The sequence below is a fragment of the Danio rerio genome, chromosome 20, assembly GCF_052040795.2.
Source record: "Danio rerio strain M-AB ecotype USA chromosome 20, GRCz13ab, whole genome shotgun sequence".
Classification (NCBI taxonomy): domain Eukaryota; kingdom Metazoa; phylum Chordata; class Actinopteri; order Cypriniformes; family Danionidae; genus Danio; species Danio rerio.
Window position 1 is genome coordinate 47,218,043 of NC_141040.1, and position 22,194 is coordinate 47,240,236.

General features: G+C 34.9%; 2 protein-coding genes and 1 long non-coding RNA gene across 6 annotated transcripts in view; 2 read left to right on the forward strand and 1 right to left on the reverse strand.

The window, feature by feature from the left end:
• The window catches only part of LOC147839443 (uncharacterized), an 837,962-nt gene that overhangs the window by 664,183 nt on the left and 151,585 nt on the right, over positions 1–22,194 (forward strand). The gene's annotated exons all lie outside the window — the stretch shown is intronic.
• Positions 1–22,194, forward strand: part of efr3bb (EFR3 homolog Bb (S. cerevisiae)) — a 1,037,141-nt gene that overhangs the window by 150,478 nt on the left and 864,469 nt on the right. The gene's annotated exons all lie outside the window — the stretch shown is intronic.
• The window catches only part of snx9b (sorting nexin 9b), a 57,232-nt gene that overhangs the window by 33,319 nt on the left and 1,719 nt on the right, over positions 1–22,194 (reverse strand). For 2 of the 4 annotated variants that reach the window (XM_087297221.1, XM_087297220.1), the window contains exons 2-6: positions 17,924–18,010; positions 17,736–17,810; positions 9,628–9,726; positions 4,204–4,284; positions 72–237 (exon numbers count right to left, since the gene is read on the reverse strand). In XM_087297221.1, the coding sequence (XP_087153347.1) occupies positions 72–237; positions 4,204–4,284; positions 9,628–9,726; positions 17,736–17,810; positions 17,924–18,010 (508 nt within the window). 4 annotated transcript variants of the gene reach the window in all.

Below are 22,194 nucleotides of genomic sequence, written 5' to 3' on the forward strand. Positions count from 1 at the left end.
ACCCATAAACATCATTACAGCCTTCAAAACATTTGGTTCAGAGTGAATAATCAAATATTTTGAGTTGTTACCTGGACCCTGGTAGGCCTGTGGATGCCCTTGTCCCCCAGATTGCCATGCATTGTTGTTACTGGTTTTCCCCGTCTCTGTGCCCTCCGGCTGAGCTGCCCAGTTATTAGAAAACCCCCCAGAGGCATTATTGTCAAACACTGCCCACGGGTCATTGCCGTTACTCGTCTGAAAGAAAGGAAAGACAATATTTCACAGTTCTACGTTCATTCCAATTAGAAAGGAACAAAAAGCAAATGAGCATTTGCACTAGTCATAAGCTTAAATTCTTTTTCACAGCACACAGGAAAACAATGGGTCCTAACAACACACAACGACACACAATAAAATCTATCTATTTCACACTATGAAACCCAAAAAGTTAAGGTGACTTAAATGGTTTGTTGCAATCGGCTTCCTCAAAAAGCTCAAAACTAATCCTAATGAGTACTGGGAACTTAATCCATTTGAGTAAATGAAGCAATTTGAGCACAGTAAAACCCAATAAAAGATCTCAAACCAACTGAGTACTGTAAAACCCAACAAGTTAAGGCAACTCAAACCATTTGAGGAAACCAATTGCTACAAACCATTTGAGTTAAACTAATCTATACGAGTACTGTGAACTTACTCCATTTCAGTTGAAGTAATGAGGTATTTAATTAACTTATTACCTTCAACATCGAGTTTAAAACTCTTTTCAAATAAGTATAATTAACTTTCAGTAAATTTGAGTTAACTACACTCATTTCATTTGATACGGTGCATGTTAAAAGAAATTTTCATAACCATTAAAGTCTTTAGAAATAGATATGATTTTTGTGACACTGTGGCTGAAGAACAATTTCCACTACTATGACAATGATCACCTCAGGTACTGGTTATGTGCTTTATTCGGGGTTAAATGCTACCAGTGTGAGTTTGAATATAATTTTATATGAGATTTATTGCCATGCTGAAAGTGGCAGCCAATAGTTTAAATCAGATCTTGAAAATAAATTAACTAGCAAACATATAGTTTGATCCCAAAACTTAGAACTGTGAGAGTAAACCAGCAAACTAAGTCACTCAGCATCTACTTTTAACCCTTATGTGCTGTTCGGGATGTTTTCATCCATCTGTGGTGATTTCGAGTCTTAATTTGGCTACAACTTTCTTTCTGTTTAAGCAAATAGAATGATTTTTGGTGACAAATCTTAATGACACATATTTTGGGAAAATGCTTTGAATATTTTCAAAAACTTAACAATACACACTGAGCAAATTTACTACCCCTTCTCTATGTTTGTGGCTGTTTTTGCCACAATGACTTCCCTTATAATGCAATTTTTTGATTGCAAAGCCTTGACACCATATAAGCATACATTCTTGATTGTTTACCCTCTTGGGAAGAGGTAAACTTACTCATTTTTACTGTTGATCATTAGTTGAAGTGCAAAAAAAGCTTTTCTGGGCATGTGCGAGTGTGTGAGAGAGACCTTTTTTTATGTTTGAAAAAAAAAAATGGGCAGCTCAGCACTAAAAACATAGTAAATGTATTTATATTATACACGCACACTATAATTAGTTGTTTTACTCCAGAGTTCCATATAAAAGTCAGAAACATTTTTGCACTGGCCTAATCTAAATTAATTAATCTAAATTCTGCCAACTGATGATCAACAGTAAGAATGAAAAATTGTACCTCTTCCAAACGGAAAAACACCAACAATCAATAATACATGATTATTCGGTGTCAAGACTTTGCAATCAAAAAGTCATTATAATGGAAGTCAATGGGGCAAAAACAGCCACTAACATAACGATAACATAACATAATTTAAATAGTACCTAGTACCATCACACATTAAATCGTGAGTTAAATTAATGAGCATGCTCACTATCTCTCATATCACAAGCCACACATGTTGTTTGTCTTCATGCACTTCTGACAGTTTCCTGCCCAGCAGCAAAATTATCTTTTTATGAGTCAACCTTTAAAAAAAAAAAAAAGATACAAAAAAGCCCACTTACATCTAAAGATAAGCACCTTTGGTTGTTGTTGTTATTATATTAGCCTGAAAGACTCAATTTGAGCAGTGATTCTGGCCGATTCAAGGACATCTAAAGAAAACCCATTTAACCGGAATATACGCGCACAGATGGACATGTTGAATGGAAAGAGATGTTTACCTTCCTGATGGATGCATCAGCTTGTCAACACTCAACAGCTGACTCTAAATGGACCTCTGGCCGGCCTTGATGACACAAAAGCCCAGAGCCAAAGAGGCAAAAGCCATAAGCTCTGTATTTCCGAATCATCAACTGGCCACCCACTCACACACACACATTATCATCCAGGACTCATTCATGTTATCAACCCCTTATAATAACCCATCTGAGGAACTCTGACCTTTTGTTTCGAGCACGGCAATGATTTCTGGCAAATGTGTGCTGAATAATTACTCCATATGTCATTCTGTTACATCTCCACAATCGACGACAGACATGCATCGAACAAAGTTCAACACTTTTTTTTGGCTTCGACTTGTTTGCTCATGCAAAACTGCATATCATGCATTGAGAGCAGAGCACCATGCGGTGAGAGACTGCTTTAAAAAGAGTGTTGATGTGGATTCTGGAGTTTGGAAGGGACATTTTGACCGACACCAATTCAAATGACACTTAGTGCATTTGGGAAAAACTTAATTCAATAAAGGACTAGTTTGCTTTTTCCACAGCTCATGAATGCTGTTTGCAAGCTGTACACGGCAGGAGGCTAACAAAACAGCCTGGATTACTTTAATTGTGATAAGAAAAAAAAAATCTTCAAGTAAAACAAAGATATGAATAAGGAACTGACAAACAAATAGAAAAGAACAACAAACATTAATCAGATGCAGCTATATTTAAAGGTGCTGTATGTAACTTTTTGACTCTTCTAAAGCATAAAGATATCATGATATGTTTGCAGATGTTTATGAAACCTGCTAGAAGAACATATTTGTTTATCTAAAAACAATGCTAAAAGTCAGTTATTCTCTTCAGAAAACCTGTTGCATTTCGTAATGTCTTAGCTTTGGTCTCTATAACCCACCCACTACCAGTTTAACCAAATATATTTCAGCATCCCAGGTTGCCCTGGCAGAAAACACAGCGTGTTTCACTTCAGTCTTGAAGGATGTCTCAATGTTGCAAGCTCAGACAAAAATGTGACCTCTGGAGGTTAGTTGTAGACGAACAGTAATATAAATATACAAGAGATGTTTTTAAATGAGCAAACAATTTAAATACTGCAAAAGTAAACATTAATGGTTTACATTGTAAGGCAGGGTTGTCATAATACTAGAATTTAGTACCAATCAATACTGAAATTTTAAAACTGTCCATTTCCTGCTAACATTTGTGCACTGTTGACCACGCTCTTAAACACCGCTGATTTGCCATTGTGTTCACATGCTCAACAGGAATGACTGTGATTGGCTGTGAAGGTCATCAGTTCACCAAACTCACCGCTGTTTACTGAGTGTAACCACAGATACAGGGACACTGGAGCATTTTAAAGCTGTGATTCATCAACGTATCACATGGATGTCAGCTTATGGACAAACCAGCTGATTGACCTGACTTTAAAACACTCCAGTGTCCCTCTATCTTTATAGTAAACAGCGGTGAGGTTGGTGAACCGCTCAACAGCGCACAAATTTTAGAGGGAAATTAATGTTCTTTAAAATATAAAAAAGCATCTACTGGTACCAAATTCCAGTATCGTAACAATCCTAGTGTAAGGCTTGATTGTTAGGCATACATACTACTGTTTGGGATGCCAATCTGGCAACCTGCATGTGTGTTGAGTGGTCGGAGAAAGCCAGGTCAAAAAAACCCTCTCCAATATTTTGAATTTGGACTGCAATACCTAGTTCTACCACTAGATGTCAATTCTACATACTGCACCTTTAACTGATGGCTAAATCACTTTAAAAGCTGGCAGATGTAGAGTACTGTAAATGTTTGCTGTAGCAGAAATAGTGCTGATCATTTTGATCGATGTGTGACTGATTTGCAGAGTGATCTGATTCAATCAGTCCCCAAGAATGGGGTGTTTATGTCTTGTTAGTGAGGGCTCCGGGATTGAGCATGCATGGCCCTGAGTCCATGCTAATGCATTTCAGGTACCTCATCAGGTGAGGTGGAGGTGAAGCCTGGGGTAACTGGGGTGACTGGGGTAACTGGGCTTTCCGGTTGAGCTACATCCACCTTAGGGGAAAGACGTGATATGGTCATAAAACACCTGAAAGGGAAGGGTTACCCTGACATGACCCGAAGGCTGCACAATATATCAAAGAATTATTGTTATAGCAATAATAGTATATGCAATATCTGTGTCGCAGAGAAGTACAATAAATTACCTTATTTTATGGATGCACTGAAGTGAAAATTTTGGGGCAAAACTGAAAACTGATGCAGAAAATGCTTTGTAATAAATATCAATTTTTTTATACACAAGCAAATGCGATAGTCAAGACTGCAAATATTTTTATGCTGCTTTAACTTTCTTTAATAAGTTAATCATGTATCAACTAAACCATTTAAGTTTTACAACGCTTAATATTTTTTGTAAGTTTGATTGATGTAAGTTAAGATGACTAGAAAAGTGCACTAAGGGCTAATTGTTTCCTTAAAGACACATTTGGCCAGAAAGTTTTCAAGTGTGACCCCAATATTAAAAAAATAAATAAAATCATATAATTGATTTTAATTTTCTGTCATAGTGTAAATGTTTGCACCTTTTTTAGATCGAAAAATCTATATTATTACCTATTTATTTTAGCATGATCATTACATAAATTACTTTTAACAAGGCTAATTAAACATCTTTTCTCTAGGGAAATGTAATATCGCAGGAAATATTAATATTGCAATACTATTTTGCCAGTATCATGCAGCCCTACATGACCCTAAAAGTTTCATCATTAAAACATTGATTTCCCCCAGGCACCTGGTTGCAAGCCTCCGCTCATTAACTGAAGGGTTACCAATATTCATTTTTAAAGCACAAAAAAGACGCATCAGACATCAGACAAATAGATCTGAAAGTCAAGTGCTGAGTTAATACACAATCGTGCAACTTCGTGCAACACCATCTGTGTTCTGTATCATCAAAAGCTATTTTCTTTGTGATCATGGCTTCAGATCACACGCCACAGCACTCTCTTTTTTTGCTTTCTGTTTATTCATAATATACATAACTTCCATAAATTATTGTAGTGTAACATATTTAGGATAACCACACCAACAAAATAGTAATAATAATTGAGGCCCTAATGTACACATTTAAATTTCATTTATTTAATAATTTAAAAAAAAGATTTTTTTTTGTTTGAAAAAAAAAAAACAACATTAATAATATTCAGTGACATATTTGCTCCAAAAAACTGAATATTTAATTTATGTCACACTTTATGATTAGTTTCCATTAGTTTAGGTTTTTACTAACATAATATGAACAATACATGTACAGCATTTATTAATAATCATAATTTAATGTCTTATTAAAATCCAAAGTTATTCTTGTTAACATTAGTTAATGAACGAACAATACATGATTTTTCAATACCTACCAGTAACAAAAATGAATAAATACTGTAGTAAATGTATTGTTTATTTAATTTTTTTTTACATTATTAAATATATTAACTAACATTAACTACTAGAGCCTTATTATAAAGCAGGGATGTCCAAACTCGGTCCTGGAGGGCCGGTGTCCTGCATATTTTAGTTCCAACCCCAATTAAACACACCTGAACCAGCTACTCAAGTTTTTTCTAGGTTTACTTGAAACTTCCAGGCAAGTGTGCAAGAGGAAGTTGGAGCTAAACTATGCAGGACACCGGCCCTCCAGGACCGAGTTTGGACACCTCTGTTGTAAAGCAACACTTTAAAAAAAATATTGCTTGTTTTACAGCTAGTCATATATTATAATATGTATAGAATTTATTTTTAAATGTCCAAACTTGTTTGATTTCACAATAAAGAGATTTATGCCATTGTATTCATTCTGAATATGACAAATGCAATACATTCATTCATTCATTCATTTTCCTTTGGCTTAGTCCATTTATTCTTCTGGGGTTGCCAAATCGCAATGAACTGCCAACTTATCCAGCATATGTTTTACGCAGTGGATGCCCTTCCAGCTGCAACCTGCAGATAACTTTATAGTGTGTAGAAATCTTTAGTATATTCATGAGTTTAATGTTAAAAAGTGCAATGCAAACTTTAAATGCAATACACAAATACGTTTTGCATGTTGACCACAGGTTCTAGGCCAAAACAAGCTGCTTGTCTTAAAATACAGCCAGACTTACTCCATATCATAGCTTGATGATCCACTGATTAGAGCTGACTAATATTTATGCCACAGGAACTTAGTGCCACACATTCCACAGTGACTCATAAATATTTTGCATTATGCTGGCGTCATATCAGTTATCATCAGTGATCCATTGAGCAGCTATTAGGTTAAAGTCTGTCCTGTAATAAGCCAATCAGCTTCAGGCTTTAAGATAAGCAACTGTTTGTCAACAGGGGGAGGTTTTGCATGATCAGTTCTGATGAATCATACAGAAACTAAAGGTGATTAAAAGCTTTTGAAACTGTTGTTTATATATATATATATTTATATATATTAAACATGATCAATCAGTTAAAAAAAAGGAAGCATTTATAAACTTTAATTCATATTTAATTACTTTCTATGCCTTTAAAGTTTGGGGTTCAAATATTAACAAACTAGATGAAATAGTGCAATCTAATTTATACAATGTCATTAAGCTTACTTTTAGTATTAATAACTGTTTAGTGACTAAATGCTCTCTTGATGGCCCAAGAAAAAATATCTCCTTAGGGAGACATATAAAGATAATAATTAACTGAATGAGAAATATATAGTGCTATTCAAGTCAAACTAAAGAGAAAACACTTTTATAAATGTATCTTTTCACATTTAAATAGTGCAGTTATTTTAAATTACATAATAAATGATAACATTATCCTTAATTTAATTAAAAAATAATTGTATTATTATAATTTTAGATGTAGTGTTGATCCTTACATTTAAAGTAAATTTATTTGTAATATAATCTGCTACAGATACGTAAATGCCAACATATTAAAACACATCATTCAAATATCAACAGAAATTACATCGAATTAAATTGTTGTTAACCATTAATGCTTGTTAGTACATTAAACAGCACGTTTATTTCACACCTAATAATGAAATTACACACAAAATATGCTCAAGTGGGTCAAAACACTAATAAACCGCTACATACATTTAATACAAGTTTAAATAAAATTTTTATTTGTTTTTAAATGAAATGAAATTAAGCATCCAAAGACATTACGTTCAGCTATAAAACAAAATACAGTTGAAGACAGAATTATTAGCCCCCTTTGAATTAAAAAAAAAAAAATAAATTCCCAAATGATGTTCAACAGAGCAAGGAAATTTTCACAGTATGTCTGACAATATTTTTTCTTCAGGAGAAAGTCTTATTTGTTTTATTTCGGCTGGAATAAAATAATAAAAAAAAAACAAACAAAAAAACATTTTAAGGTCAAAATTTTTAGCCCCTTTAAGCTATTTTTTTTCTGATAGTCTACAGAACAAACCATCGTTTTACATTACCCTAACCTGACTAGTTAACCTAATTAAGCCTTTTAATATTACTTTAAGCTGTATAGAAGTGTCTGGAAATATTTCTAGTAAAATATTATTTACTGTCATCATGGCAAAGATAAAATAAATCAGTTATTAGAAATGAGATATTACAACTATTATGTTTAGAAATGTGTTTTAAAAAAATCTCTCCATTAAACAAAAATTTGGGAAAAAATAAACAGGGGGGCTAATAATTCTAGGGGTTTAATAATTCTGACTTTAACTGTATATGAAATTACTTTAAGAGAATGCTACACTTATACTTCGGCCTATCACAATAATCAATACATCCACTTGTCGCACAACACAAGGACATGACCTCAATCATTTTTGGTGATGTTATATATATCGGCCATAAATAAAAAAACAATTCTAGCTACATTTGAGCTGATTGTGCAACATCTCAATCTCTACTGGAGGTGCCAGTAGAGTTAACAAAACTATAATATTTACTAAAAGTTACTTTAGTATATTTTATGTGGGTGTCTGACAGCTGAAAATAGAGCTGGTAGCAGATATCGTAGCCTCTGTTCCTTTTTACAAGACATTTGACTTTTTACAAGACTTACTTTTTGTTAACATTTAATATCTTTTATGTAGGAAATACATTTTCACATTCTGATTTTCAATGCCTGATTATTAAATTGGTTAAATGACTATAATTAAATTGAATATTCTTAAGAATAAAATATAATGTGTTCTCTGGGAGAGTGCACTTGCATTGTAATGACATTATATTGCCATTCTGGCATTATATAATGAGTGGTCTCAAAATGACAATAATAACCTCTATCGCAATATATTTTGGTGCAATATATATAGTACAACGAAAAAATAGATATCTTGACAGGCCTAACTATACTTTCTTTTTAAAACTATTATTTTACTATAGAATAGTATTATAATATGTTGATATTATATGTATGGTTGATGTACAGATGTTACGTTTCACCCTAATATAACTTTCAAGATGGCCTAAAATGTGTCATTTTAATATTGCGAAAACTAAAGCTGGCGAGGCAGTGGCGCAGTAGGTAGTGCTGTTGGCTCACAGCAAGAAGGTCGCTGGTTCGAACTTCGGCTCAGTTGGCGTTTCTGTGTGGAGTTTGCATGTTCTCCCTGCCTTCGCGTGGGTTTCCTCCGGGTGCTCCGGTTTCCCCCACAGTCCAAAGACATGCGGTACAGGTGAATTGGGTAGGCCAAATTGTCCATGGTGTATGAGTGTGTGTGTGAATGTTTCCCAGAGATGGGTTGCGGCTGGAAGGGCATCCGCTGCGTAAAAACTCGCTGGATAAGTTGGCGGTTAATTCCGCTGTGGCGACCCTGGATTAATAAAGGGACTAAGCCGACAAGAAAATGTATGAATGAAAATAAAAACTAAAGCCAACAGCTGGGCCAATAGAAACAAATGCTGTGAAAAAGCGATAGCAGTCAGACAGCCTCCTACTCTTCAAAATACTGCTGATCAGACCATGGTTCCACCAAAAAAAAACAAAGCAGCATTATGAAAATTCTTCAGCCCACTCAGTGAAAAGCTGTCTCAGCACTGAAGGCCAAACCCACAGAATCTCACTAACAAATGAGAGACTCTGAATACTTAATAAACAAAAAAAAGCACAATTTGCTGTTCCTAATAATAAATGGCACAGGATGTTTAATCCTCACTCGAAAAGTTTACATGCATGCACATTTTTATATTCTGAGTAAGACGTTTTATTCTTCAGAACGGGAATCTCCCTTCCTGCTCACTTCCTCTTAGGAAGGAACAGCAGGACAAACAGAGAATGAACAGAGCTGTGAGTTTAGGACATGATAAACACAACCTAATAAATGAGTGATCACCATTCATACTGGAAATACTCAAAGTGGCTTACCTGTGCGGTGCTGGCCGGGGTCGGCACGTGACTGTCAAAAAATGAGAGATCGAGGGGGGCTGCATTTCCTCCAGAGGTTAAAGGCTGAGCCTGGTTAATCTAGAAGAAAATAAAAAGAGTTAAATAAGAGAATTAAAGGGCAACTATTATGAAAATCAGCTTTTGTAAGCTGTTTGGACAGAACTGTGTGTATGTAGTGTGTCCATGGTCATATTGGAGTGATATAAACCCTACATGTCTCTTTTTTAAATGTATTTAAATATCCCAATACCAGTGATTTTGAGGCCAACTGGGAACGGGACGTAGGAGTGTGGTTTTTCCCGCCCACCGAATTGATTGACAGGTGCCATGCCTCTGTAATAACATGTATACACATGTTCACAGAACATTCTTTTGCAAATAAACTGGGATTAAAATATTTGTTCGACCTCTTTGAGATTTCTATAAGTTTTATAAGCTTGAAATGTTTTTAAAATAGAGCATGTTAGCAATGAAGACAGTAAAATTGCTGTGTAATTCTTAACTGCTACAATCACCTCACCCGCACGGTGTCAGTAATTGCTAATATGTGTGTGTGTGTGTGTGTGAGACTGATCCTTTCAGAAAGGCTTGAATAATCTTCTACACAAATATATCAAATAAACTTTGCATTTCAGCTTCTTCCGAGTCTTTCTGTCACTGACTGCTGTTTATCTGACGTCACCCATGATGAGAAGCAGACACACATGTGGGAACAGTGAGCGGGAAGAAGCAGCTCATTTGCATTTAAAGCCACAAGCTACAAAAACAGCTACACTGTACTCAGACAAAAAAATAGGCAGATTATGGAGGTTATAATAAATAATCTGATGGGTATTCTGAGCTGAAACTTTACAGTCACATTCTGAAGACACTAAAGGCTTATTTTACATCTTGTAAAAAAGGGAAAACAGGTGCCCTTTAAAGAGAAGCACATATGGGTTTTAAAACATATTATTTGCAGTTGTTAATTAAAACATGTGAGTGTGCATTATAAAAGATACTGCATCTCAAAAAAAAAGAATCAGCTCTGAATCTTATTACTGCAACGTTTTCATTTATTTATTTGTTTTACCTGCTACCAATCTGCAACATGACCAAAGCAACATATTTGCATAATTCCTGCCAACAAGTAATATCTGCTTGTTAAGTGGTCACGTGTTGGTGACGTATGTAATACTGTTTCCAGGTCCAAGCCGCCATTCATTTGAGTGAAGAAATCATTCGTTTATGATCACGTTTTATTCCTATCACACATTAAACTTAATTTTATATAAAATCATGGTGTACACAACAACCTCTGGCCTTGCTGCATAACAAATTCCAAAATTAACAATTTTTAAAAAAATGAATCACTTTCTGGCCATCGGATATTAGGCATGGACAAATATATTGCAATAGTTATTTTTGAAAGTATTAAATCGCTTTGTAAACGTTTATTATTACCATTTTATGAGTCTCCCCATTCAGTTGAATAGAGCGATTGGACCCGGAAGCCGCTTCATGTGACATCACACTTAACAAGCGGATTCAAACTAGAGCTGTAAAAGGGCAAAATAATCTATTAGTAATTGCTAGCTAGCTGTCTGTCTGTCTGTCTGTCTGTCTGTGTGTCTGTCTGTCTGTCTATCTATCTATCTATCTATCTATCTATCTATCTATCTATCTATCTATCTATCTATCTATCTATCTATCTATCTATCTAATACAGTAGTAATACAGTAGAGTACATATATTAGTCTCCTCAGAGAACAAATCTTTATATAAATGGCTGCTGAAGCTCAAAAATGTAAAGACAAAGATCTCCAGTAATATCTTGATCTTCCTTTATTAACTAAAAACAAATGTGAGGGTACAATATTTCCCACATTTTTAGGTCTTTTAACACTTTTTATTAAATGTGACATGTCTCCAGATGACTTTGTTTGATGGATTAGTATCATATTTTCCTATTTTCCTCCCTACTTTCATTTAAAAAAAAGTACACAGGTGGTATCTGCAGCCCATTTTATTTCTGTTAATAAAACATCAGAATACGACATTGAAAACAACCCAAAGAATGTGAATTTGGAAAAGTGTGCGCATGTGAATGAAGGAAGGAAGCACGTGTATTTGCAGGACAGTGCAGCTACTAGCTCAGTTTAGCCTTTTTACATGAACTACTATTAAGTTCCATAGAATAGTTACTATTACAGACTATATGCAGGAACCAGAGAGTAAAATTTAATACCTTTTAAGACGTCTTTAAAGACTCTTTCCATACATTTTAAGACCTCATAACCCCTTTAGGTTTCAACTGGAAACACTGGCGAAATTTACAGTATATTTACTAAATATTTATGTAAGAAACTAATCCAAAACTAAAACGTTATTCATATACTGAATGCAGAAATAATGGTGTTGCCTTGATTACGGCAGTGAACAAAGCAGCATGATGTCATTGATTCATAAACTATACAGCATCCTGTTATTTACAGTTTACATTTAGATCAACTTTAGCAGACAACCGTACAATCAAAAATGCTATAAAATTGAATATTCTGCAAAATAGCATTTAAGACTTTTTAATACTTTTTAAGGGCCTTAAATTTCTCTACATTGATCTATCAACTTTTAATACTTTAAGACCCTGGGAACACACTGTATTCAATTGTTGTTGTTTTTAAATATCCCAGCCAAACTAACACAAAGGGCTCTATTTTGACTGTCCATGCGCAGAGGGCAAAACGCAGGGCGCAAATGCTTTCAGGGCGTGTCAGGATGCGTTTTTGCTAATTTAAGGACGGGAAATCTGCCTTGCGCAGTGGCGCATGGTCTAAAAGGGTTGAGTTTATTTTATTAATGAGTTATAGGTGTGTTTTGAGAATAAACCAATTAGAGTCTCATCTCCCATTCCCTTTGAGAGAACGCCAAGAACGCATTCGCTATTTACAGGACGCAAAGTAAGTCTAAGTGGAAAAAATGAGCATTTCACCAGAAAACTGTTAAACAGAGCATCTACTGCGTGAGAATGAGAGATAATGGAACTACTTTCACATTTGCTCTTGGAGAGGGAAACCTTTACGCACAGACATCAGTTAGTCTATAAATAAGTACTTTTGTTTGTTAAGCGCAAATATTCACTTCAAAACTATTTCTAAATTCAGTTCTGATTTCCAGCAAACGAATAAATAAATAATAATAACAAAATGTCTTCAAAACCGGAATTATATCCTAAAACACAAGCTGTGCCCCTTATGGTCTAAAACAGGTGGGCAAATCTAAGCTTGTTTTTAATGAAACAAATATAAATATGGATATAATAAATGATACTGCTAATAATAATAACATTATACAAAAGCAAATTGTCATGAATGAACTAAAAAAGCCTCCCGAGATGAAGAAGACATAAAAGCAGTGATTTTTCATATTTATGTAGGCTAGAAAATAATATGTTTTGTAATATTTTAATCCTTTATATTTATTTTCTATATGTATTCTTATTATATCCTATATATATCCTTAATATTTAATTTTTTTCATATGTAAAGATATTTGCTAATTGCTGTCTTGTGCGTATTAAGCAGTGTGTAAGCGAGGCGCAACTCTGCGCCGGAGTTTAGACCGGGTTAGTTTTGGTCTAATGAAAAATCTATTATAGTTTCTCAAAATAGCAACACGCCAGCGGTCCGCCTCAAAACGCCTTCCTTTTTAGACCAGAACGCCTATGGGCGCAGAAATGAGCGCTAATGCATTTGCTATTTAAACAACGTAGCGCAACGCCTCAAAACGACTCTTGCGCCAAGCTGAAACTACTAAAAGACTACTGCGCCGGGTGTATGATAGGGCCCAAAGACTTTGAGAGGGAAAATATAATAGGAAATACTATGAAACATCAAAGAAATAACCAATTTACATACACATATACATCTATAATAATTACCTCAACATAAATATATATGTGTGAAAACAAAACACAGAATGTGAATTTGCAGAAGGGTGAACATGTTGTCATTTGTTTGTCTCAGAGAACAGACAAACGAAGGAAGCATGTGTGTTTGCAGGACAGTGCAGCTGCGAGCTCAGGTCAGCAGGGAGATGAAATGTATGTCTGTGGCCAGCAGCAGGCGGAATCACTACACAGCCTATTTATACAGAGAGTAAACTGTTTACTAGGTCTCCATGTGCACTACTGCCTCAAGATGGCTTTATAATGTGATTACATTCAGCCTCACAGACTGATGCACTTTAAAAGCAAGATACTTTTAGCACCTTTTTTTTGCATGCTCAGACCACAAAATGTTTTTGCAGTTGCATTAATTACCATTTCATTTAAAAACTAGACAAAATTGAACAATGAATCCTATTTTTACACACTATAATTGCATTAGAGAACAGTATATTTTGTAGCTTGTTCTTTTAGCCTTTACACTTCTGCTCTGACTGGTCACAGGAAAACAAAACACTTCCTGTAAATCAAACATGTCACATTCCAGCAGCCATGGTTTATCTGTCCTTTTGGCTTTTAAATATGGCCATTGGTGCATTAGTGCATGAGAAAAAAAGACAACCATTAAAAAATTGTTATTTAAAAATAATATGCTTTATCATGGACAGTCAAAGACTAATATGTAGGCCAGGCAATTATTAGGCTGATATTTTAGAATTGCAACTAATACTATGCCACTACACTACTATAATTGCAACTACTACTATAATGCCTAATGAGTCCATTTTTAAATACATTGTCTAAAATAAATGTTCTTATGCATTTAAAAACAATGTAAATCTAGATTAAGGCAATACATTTACTACTTTTAGATGTTCAAACAAATAGCGATAAAAACCCACTGTAACGTTTAGGATTTTCATTATTATTGCAACAATATGTAGGCCTGTCACAATAAATAATTTATCAACTTGTCGCACAACATGTGGACATGTTGTCATTCATTTTAGGGATGCATTATAAATTGCTCATACATAAAAATATATTTTAACCACATTTTAGCTGATTGTGCAACATCTCTATTGGAGGTGTCAGTTTCAGTATTATTAAAAAAAACTCTATAGTATTTACTATAAATTACTATGGTATATTTTCATGTGGGAGCCTGATGACTGAAAATAGATCTGGGGCCTCATGTATCAACGCTGCGTACGCACAAAAACTTTGCGCATGCCAGGTTTCACGCTCAGAATCGCTCACGTTTGGATTTACTAACGATGAACTGAACGTGAGAATGTGCGCAGCTCCACGCCTGCTTTATGGCTGGCGTACGCACATTTTTTGTGCGTGTGTTTTATTTCCATTGGCGACTCCTAGAGGCAGTTGTGTTAAATTGCACTCTACAAAGTGTCTGAGCCTTGCAATGGCAGCTGTATGAGACGGGTTAATCTAGCAGGTATATAAGATTTCCATACCATACAGTTGACCAGCTAAACATTAAAGCGCAATTTGCAGCGGTCGCCTGTTTTCCCATTGTAATGGGAGCGATCTACAGCACGCGTTGCTATAAAGGTACCACCTGAAGATGAATTTGCATGCGTGAATCAAAACATTTCCATTCAATAAATGTGCAAATAAAATATGATGCACAGACTTAATGATTCCTACTTGTCTTTCTCGTGATAAATAGTAGGCAAAATCTGATATGTAGCATGGAAAAAAAGAAGAAAGAGTTCATCACACGCTGGATTTGAACCGAGTTCATGCTGGAACGTGTCAAAACATGTTAACATGCGTTTTACGAGCTGCGCCACTGAGACTGTTAAGGGTTCTGCAACATTTTACACCAATAAATCACACTATTTCTTTTAACTCCACAGTGCGATGTTCAGACCCAACTGTGTTGACCGCATCAGCTAAACTCTCCCACTCTATTTTTTTATTTTGTTGTTAATTCCGGAGGACAAACTTGCAAATAACACCGTTTTCCTCCGGTCTACCTCCGAAAGCAGCACCTTCAATTCACATTCTGTTCAAAGTTTCTCTTCTTGCTTGCTTTTGCCTTTGCTTTTTCGTTGGGTTTTGCCAAAGTAGAGTCATTAGCATATTCATACAGGGGAGGAGGCAGGGAGGGGTTTTGTGCTCCTGCATGTTGTGCTTAGTTTCACGTTCATTCAGATGTACAAAAGAATATGCGTAGGATTCGGCGTACACAGTGTTTCATACATCTTAATTTTTTTCTGCGTACGCACATATACAGCTTTATGCGTATGCAATGTTTCAGTATGATTTCCACGCTAGTCTTCATATATGAGGCCCCAGGTACTTTTTTCTACTTCTTTCTATCTTTGGACATTTTTGTTAACATTTATTATTATTATTTATTTTTTTATTAGGTTAGGTAATTTTATTTTAGGTTATACATTTTCACATTCTGATTCTTAAATTGTTGAAATGACTAAAATTAAATTAAATATTCTTAAAAATAAAATATGATGTGTTCTTTGGAAGAGTGAACTGGGGTCAAAATTCCAATAATATTGTTTATCACAATAAATGTTGTTGCTATATATCGTATCACAAAAAAATAGATCTAGTGACAGCCTAACAATATGTCCTATTTTATTTTGCATACAATATTTGAAATTTTAAATGTGTCTAAAACATTCTTTTGTAACGTTTTCACATGGTCTATGAAAAAATATATATACAGTACCGTAATCAATAGAATAATAATAAAACTTTTAGTTCACAATATATGCAGGAATCCTAAAGGTAATTTCAATACCTCTTTAAGACTTTTTAAAGATCTCAGAATTTTTCAAGACCTCATCGCCACTTCGAGTTCTAATCAGTATCAAACCTTTAACTTAATAAACAGTTAAAGTATTTAAATAAATCAATGGAGCTCAACCATGCAACAGAACTCAGATAAGCTCAGAAGAATCAAAGCTAGAAAGAATAAATTACGCAATTGTTTTCAGCGACAGGATTAGGCCACTGTTTAAACACATCTTTCTCCAACCAGGAGTAGGCAAATGTTCCCATCTTGCCATCTGTTTTGCTCTATGGTTTCGCTTTATATAGAGAGCGTCAAATCACCTTCCCGCGTTTGTCGCACATTACATGACATCACCCGGACGGACATGCCCCGGCCTAGACCAACTCCGTGGATCGAGCACGCCATTGTTAATATTAGGAAAAAAATTAATGTCTATGCTTTTTAGAGACAAACACTTTGGACAACGCTTGAACAAAATTTAACACCTTGTAAAAATGCGATTAAGACTTTAAAAGCTTTTAAGGGCCTAAATTTCTCATAATTGATTCATCAACTTTTAATACTTTTAAGACCCCACGGACACCCTGTGTTAGGCGTTGGTGGAGCCACTTTAACGATTTTAGATATTTTCACCAAATTTGGAACAAATATGTACAAACACACTCCGAGGACAAAGTGAAAAAATCTGTGGTGACAGGCAACTGTGGTGCTATAAACTGAAGACAAAAAGGCTCTAACTCTGAAAAAAAATTGTCTCGTATAACTATGCAACAATTGGAAAATTGCCATGAAATATCTTTGTGCAAGGTCTATGACGAAATTTGCTTTATAAACTATTAATAAATATAAATAATATAAATTTAAGTTATTAGCCCCCCTGTATTATTAGCCCTGGTTTAATGGAATGTTTTCAACACATTTCTAAACATAATAGTTTTAATTTATGTCTAATAACTGGTTTCTTTTATCTTTGCCATGATGCCAGTACATAATATTTTACTAGATATTTTTCAAGATACTATTTAGCTTAGGTTAATTAGGCAAGCCATTGTATAACAGTGGTCAGTTCTGTAAACAACTGATGAAAAAATATTACTTAAGAGGGCTAAAAATATTGATTTTAAAATGTTTTTAAAAAATGAAAACTGCTTTCATTGTAGCCAAAATAAAACAAGTAAGAGTTTTACAAGAAGAACAAATATTATAGGAAATACTGTGAAAAAATCCTTGCTCTGTTGATCATCATTTGGGAAATATAAATAAATAAATAAACCACAGGAAGGCTAATAATTGTTCAACTGTACAATGAGACCTATGAGCAAATTTGCAGTGTATATACATACCCGCACAGGAAAGCCATTAAGGGTGACCACTGCTTACCTCTATATAGTCCTCTGGTACCAATCCGACTTCTCCTCTGGAGTTTCTTGCCTCAATCCATCCTCCACCAATGTTCTAGGAGCACAAGAAAACAAATCACCTTCAATGAAAAGGATCTGATCCATTCATAAACAGGCAACATATCATTCTAAGAGTGCACATTCTCAAAGTGAACAAAAAACCCTCACCTGATTGGTTATTGTGATTGTCTCACCCTCTCGAACCGACAACTCATTATTCCCAGGCTCTGCCGCGAAATCATATAAAACCTGTGCCTGTGTAAAAATAAAACATGCATTGGTTAAACATGCATATACAGACAACAAAGGTGTTGAGACCTGTTAGGAATGCATTATTAGTAGAACCAGCTAGGCTTGTTAAGTTGTAATTTACTTGGATAATGACCTCAGAATTTACCTGTTTAACAACTGGCTCACACAACTGATGGAAATGACTTCAAGCCTTATCATAAAAACCGTTATAAATTACAGCAGAAATGCCCAAACCAGTGTCTGTAAGAGAAAGTTGACCTGAGGTGACCTTTTTAATAAAAGGTCATTTTAACCCTTTGATGCATGATTATTGCAATTTATAAAACACATTAAGCTAATGCAATGTCTGCATGTGTGTTGTGTGTCAGTAATAAAACGATGAGTCCATTTAATAATTTTTTATACATTGAATTTTTTAAATAACTAGTTTATTTGAAAAGTTGACAAAATTAAAAAATATCATATTTTTCTGTTAACCTTTTAGTTTATTAATTTTAAACATTTTAATCTCTAATGTTATTTCTAGCATTCTGATGATTTGACTTAAAAAAACTGAACACTTAAAAATGCTTATTTAAATAATTTACCTAATTTTAATTCAATATATTTGGGTATTTCGTTTTAATTATGTTTTATAAATATGCTAAAGTATATTATACACTCACCGGCCACTTAGATACACTTTACTAGTACCAGTTTGGACCCCCTTTTGCCTTCAGAACTGCCTTAATCCTTCGTGGCATAGATTCAACAAGGTACTGGAAATATTCCTTAGAGCTTTTGGTCCAGATTGACATGATAGCATCACACAGTTGCTGCAGATTTGTCGGCTGCACATGTATGATGCAAATCTCTCGTTCCACCGCATCCCAAAGGTGCTGTTTTGGATTGAGCTCTGGTGACTGTGGAGGCCATTTGAGTACAGTGAACTCATTGTCATGTTCAAGAAATCAGTCTGAGAGGATTCACGCTTCATGACATGGCGCATTATCCTGCTGCAAGTAGCCACCAGAAGATCAGTACACTGTGGTCATAAAGGGGTGGACATGGTCAGTAATAATACTCAGGTAAGCTGCGGCGTTGACATGATGCTCAATTGGTACTAATGGGTCCAAAAATATCCCCCACACCATTACACCACCAGTGTTATATTGTTATAGTTATTGTTATAGTTATATTGATGCAAGGCAGGATGGATCCATGCTTTCATGTTGACGCTAAATTCTGACCCTACCATCCCAATGTCGCAGCAGAAATCTGACAGGAGTGGCACCCGGTGTGGTCTTCTGCTTCTATAGCCCATCTGCCTCAAGGTTGGATGTATTGTGCGTTCAGAGATGCTCTTCTGCATACATCAGTTGTAACAAGTAGTTGTTTGAGTTACTGTTGCCTTTCTATCAGCTCGAACCAGTCTGGCCATTCTCCTCTGACATCAACAAGGCATGTGCCCATAGAACTGCCGCTCACTGGATATTTTCTCTTTTTCGGACCATTCTCTACAAACCCTAGAGATAGTTGTGCATGAATATCTCAGCAGATCAGCAGTTTCTGAAATACTCAGACCACCCCTTCTGGCACCAACAACCATGCCACGTTCAAACTCAAAATCACTTTTTTTTCTCCATTCTGATGCTCGGTTTGAACTGCAGCAGATAGGCTTGAACATGTCTACATGCATTGAGTTGCTGCCATGTGATTGGCTGATTAGAAATTTGCGTTAACGAGCAGTTGGACATGTGTACCTAATAAAGTGGCCGGTGAGTGTTTATTATATAGAGAAGGTATATCTTAGATTTTCAAATCAACACCAAAACATTCATTCTTATTACTACAACGCAACACAATACTGTTTGAATTAAACAAATTCTGAATTGAATAATTTATTTAAACAAAAACTACTTAAAACTGGATGTTACTATAAAAGAACCAAAGTACTTGCACTATCCTGAAAACAAAACAAAACAACACTTAACCAATTAATTGGCTTTATGCAAAATATAATTCGTTTTTTTTTTTCCTTTTCTTTTAGGGTGAATCAAAAAGTAAACGTTTGTTTATAATATTAACACATAAGGTATGAACAGCAGTGATAAAAGTCAAAACAAAATTATGTAGTGCACATTTTTGTTTATAAATGGTCCCAAAACAAAATCACTTGACAGTACATAGAGCTTTCCACAAAGCATCCGTTATTCTAACGCTGAGAAACACACATACACACACACATCCTGAAGCGATTGAAACAGCAAACAGTGAGGTCTGTATGAACAGTAACACAGAGTCTCTCTATGCAGCGATTCACAAGCCGCAACTCACATAGAGAGTCTGTGTTCAAGACAACTCACTTCTGATTCAAATGAAACATTGATTAAAAAGGTTTGGGATAGATGCACCACTGTCTGATGGCATAAATGTGCATGAATACAACACGCATGACCACAGCGGTTTCATAACAAGGAAAAAAAATGATGACGAAACAATAATTATGATGAGCATGGCATTTAGCGGATATGTTACGAGGAACAGATGTATTCACAAAGGCAGGATTGATGAATCGGCTTTAAAGAATTAAAGCTACACTCTTAAGTAGAGCTAAATTAAGGTTTACAGTTTAGAAGGGAGTCAGTAGAGTAAATCTGAAATTAAAAGCTAAATTAAGATTGATATTGTAACCTTAAATAAACATGCACGCAGACTTTTAATTTTAGTCCGCCAGCTTCAGGGCTTCCGGTTAATTGTCATCCCATACAAAAATCGCCGGGTTTAAAATCTGACTTTTTTAAAAACCAGCGATCTTCACTGCCTGGCTGAGAGACAATATAATGTGGGTATCAGAATAAACAAGAAGCACTGCATTAAATGATATTTTTCTGGGCCATGTCTGAAATATGGAAATTAATTTTACACCAGTATTTTCAATGGCATTTCTGCACTAGCCTGCGTTTAAACCGTCTTTCGTCTCTTTACACGTTAACAATTGAATGGATGCTTAAGTCTATTTAACTGATTATATTTGAATCACATTACAGCATTATTGCTGTAAAAGGAACTTAATGAAATTGAAAACAGTCACATAAAGCTTTTACCGGAAGTTCACCATTGGCCGAAAAAGACTAGAGCTGTTTCTCAATATGCGTTCTTCAGCAGTCTTGCGTTCTCGTGTTCTTGTGTAAAGTCATCATCAACTGCCAAAGCTCAGTTCCAAAACTCAAGACCGCAAGAACGGAGGACGCATGAAAGTTCCCGGATGGGTTCTTGATAAAGGACGCACCAAACAAACTTGAGCATCGAACTCGCTCTAGAAGTCCCAGAAGTCATTGCGACTAAATAAAGGAGATGGAAAGTGCAGCATTTTATTTATTATTAAAATTTAGATATATCTTATTTGTCTAAGGAGTTTCCCTAAATAAAATGGTAAAAGTTAACGTTAATATTAAAATCATTATAAAGTAAACACATTAAGGTTGTTTATTTGCTGAAATTCGTATTAAAATCTGTATTATTTGTATTGTGCAACACATATTTGTAAGGTCTTTATGCATAGTTTATATTGTGAAAAGAGGAGAAAACTATAAATCGTTGTATGACTGCTGTAATGTTTAAATAATTTTCCATTAAACACGCGTGATGGTCATGTGACCATCAGGAAGAACGCAGGATCTCATTTCTTACAGGACACGTTCTCTGTTCTCGCTGTCTCCCGAGTTAGCACTTACAAGATAACTTGGCAAGACCGGTCTTCATAAGAACGCGAGTCCATTCTGCGTTTCTGGAATTGAGAAACAGCCTGGCTGTCCGTATAGTCCATTAAAACTTTTTTAAAAATTGTCAAAATCGGTTTAAAATAAAGTCAGTCCTTTAATGATTAAGTCAGATTTAACAGTTTGATTTATATAATACATTATTAGCAATAGCAATTTTATATACTCCACTTAAAAAAAATAATAATAATAAATGGGGAAAATTTTAAAAGCAATGTATAATTCAGAAATGAGAAGTCATTCAAATTTACTTGAACTTTAAAATCTACTTGTAACATATATAAAAAATAAATAAAAAAAGATGGTGGAATTACCACCAGGCCTTTTTTAACTTAATTGAAGTAAAGTTGGTTTTATATTCGCACATTTGTCAGTGACAGCTTGTGACAAGATCCCTATATTGTTTACTATGGTACTTTGAATATT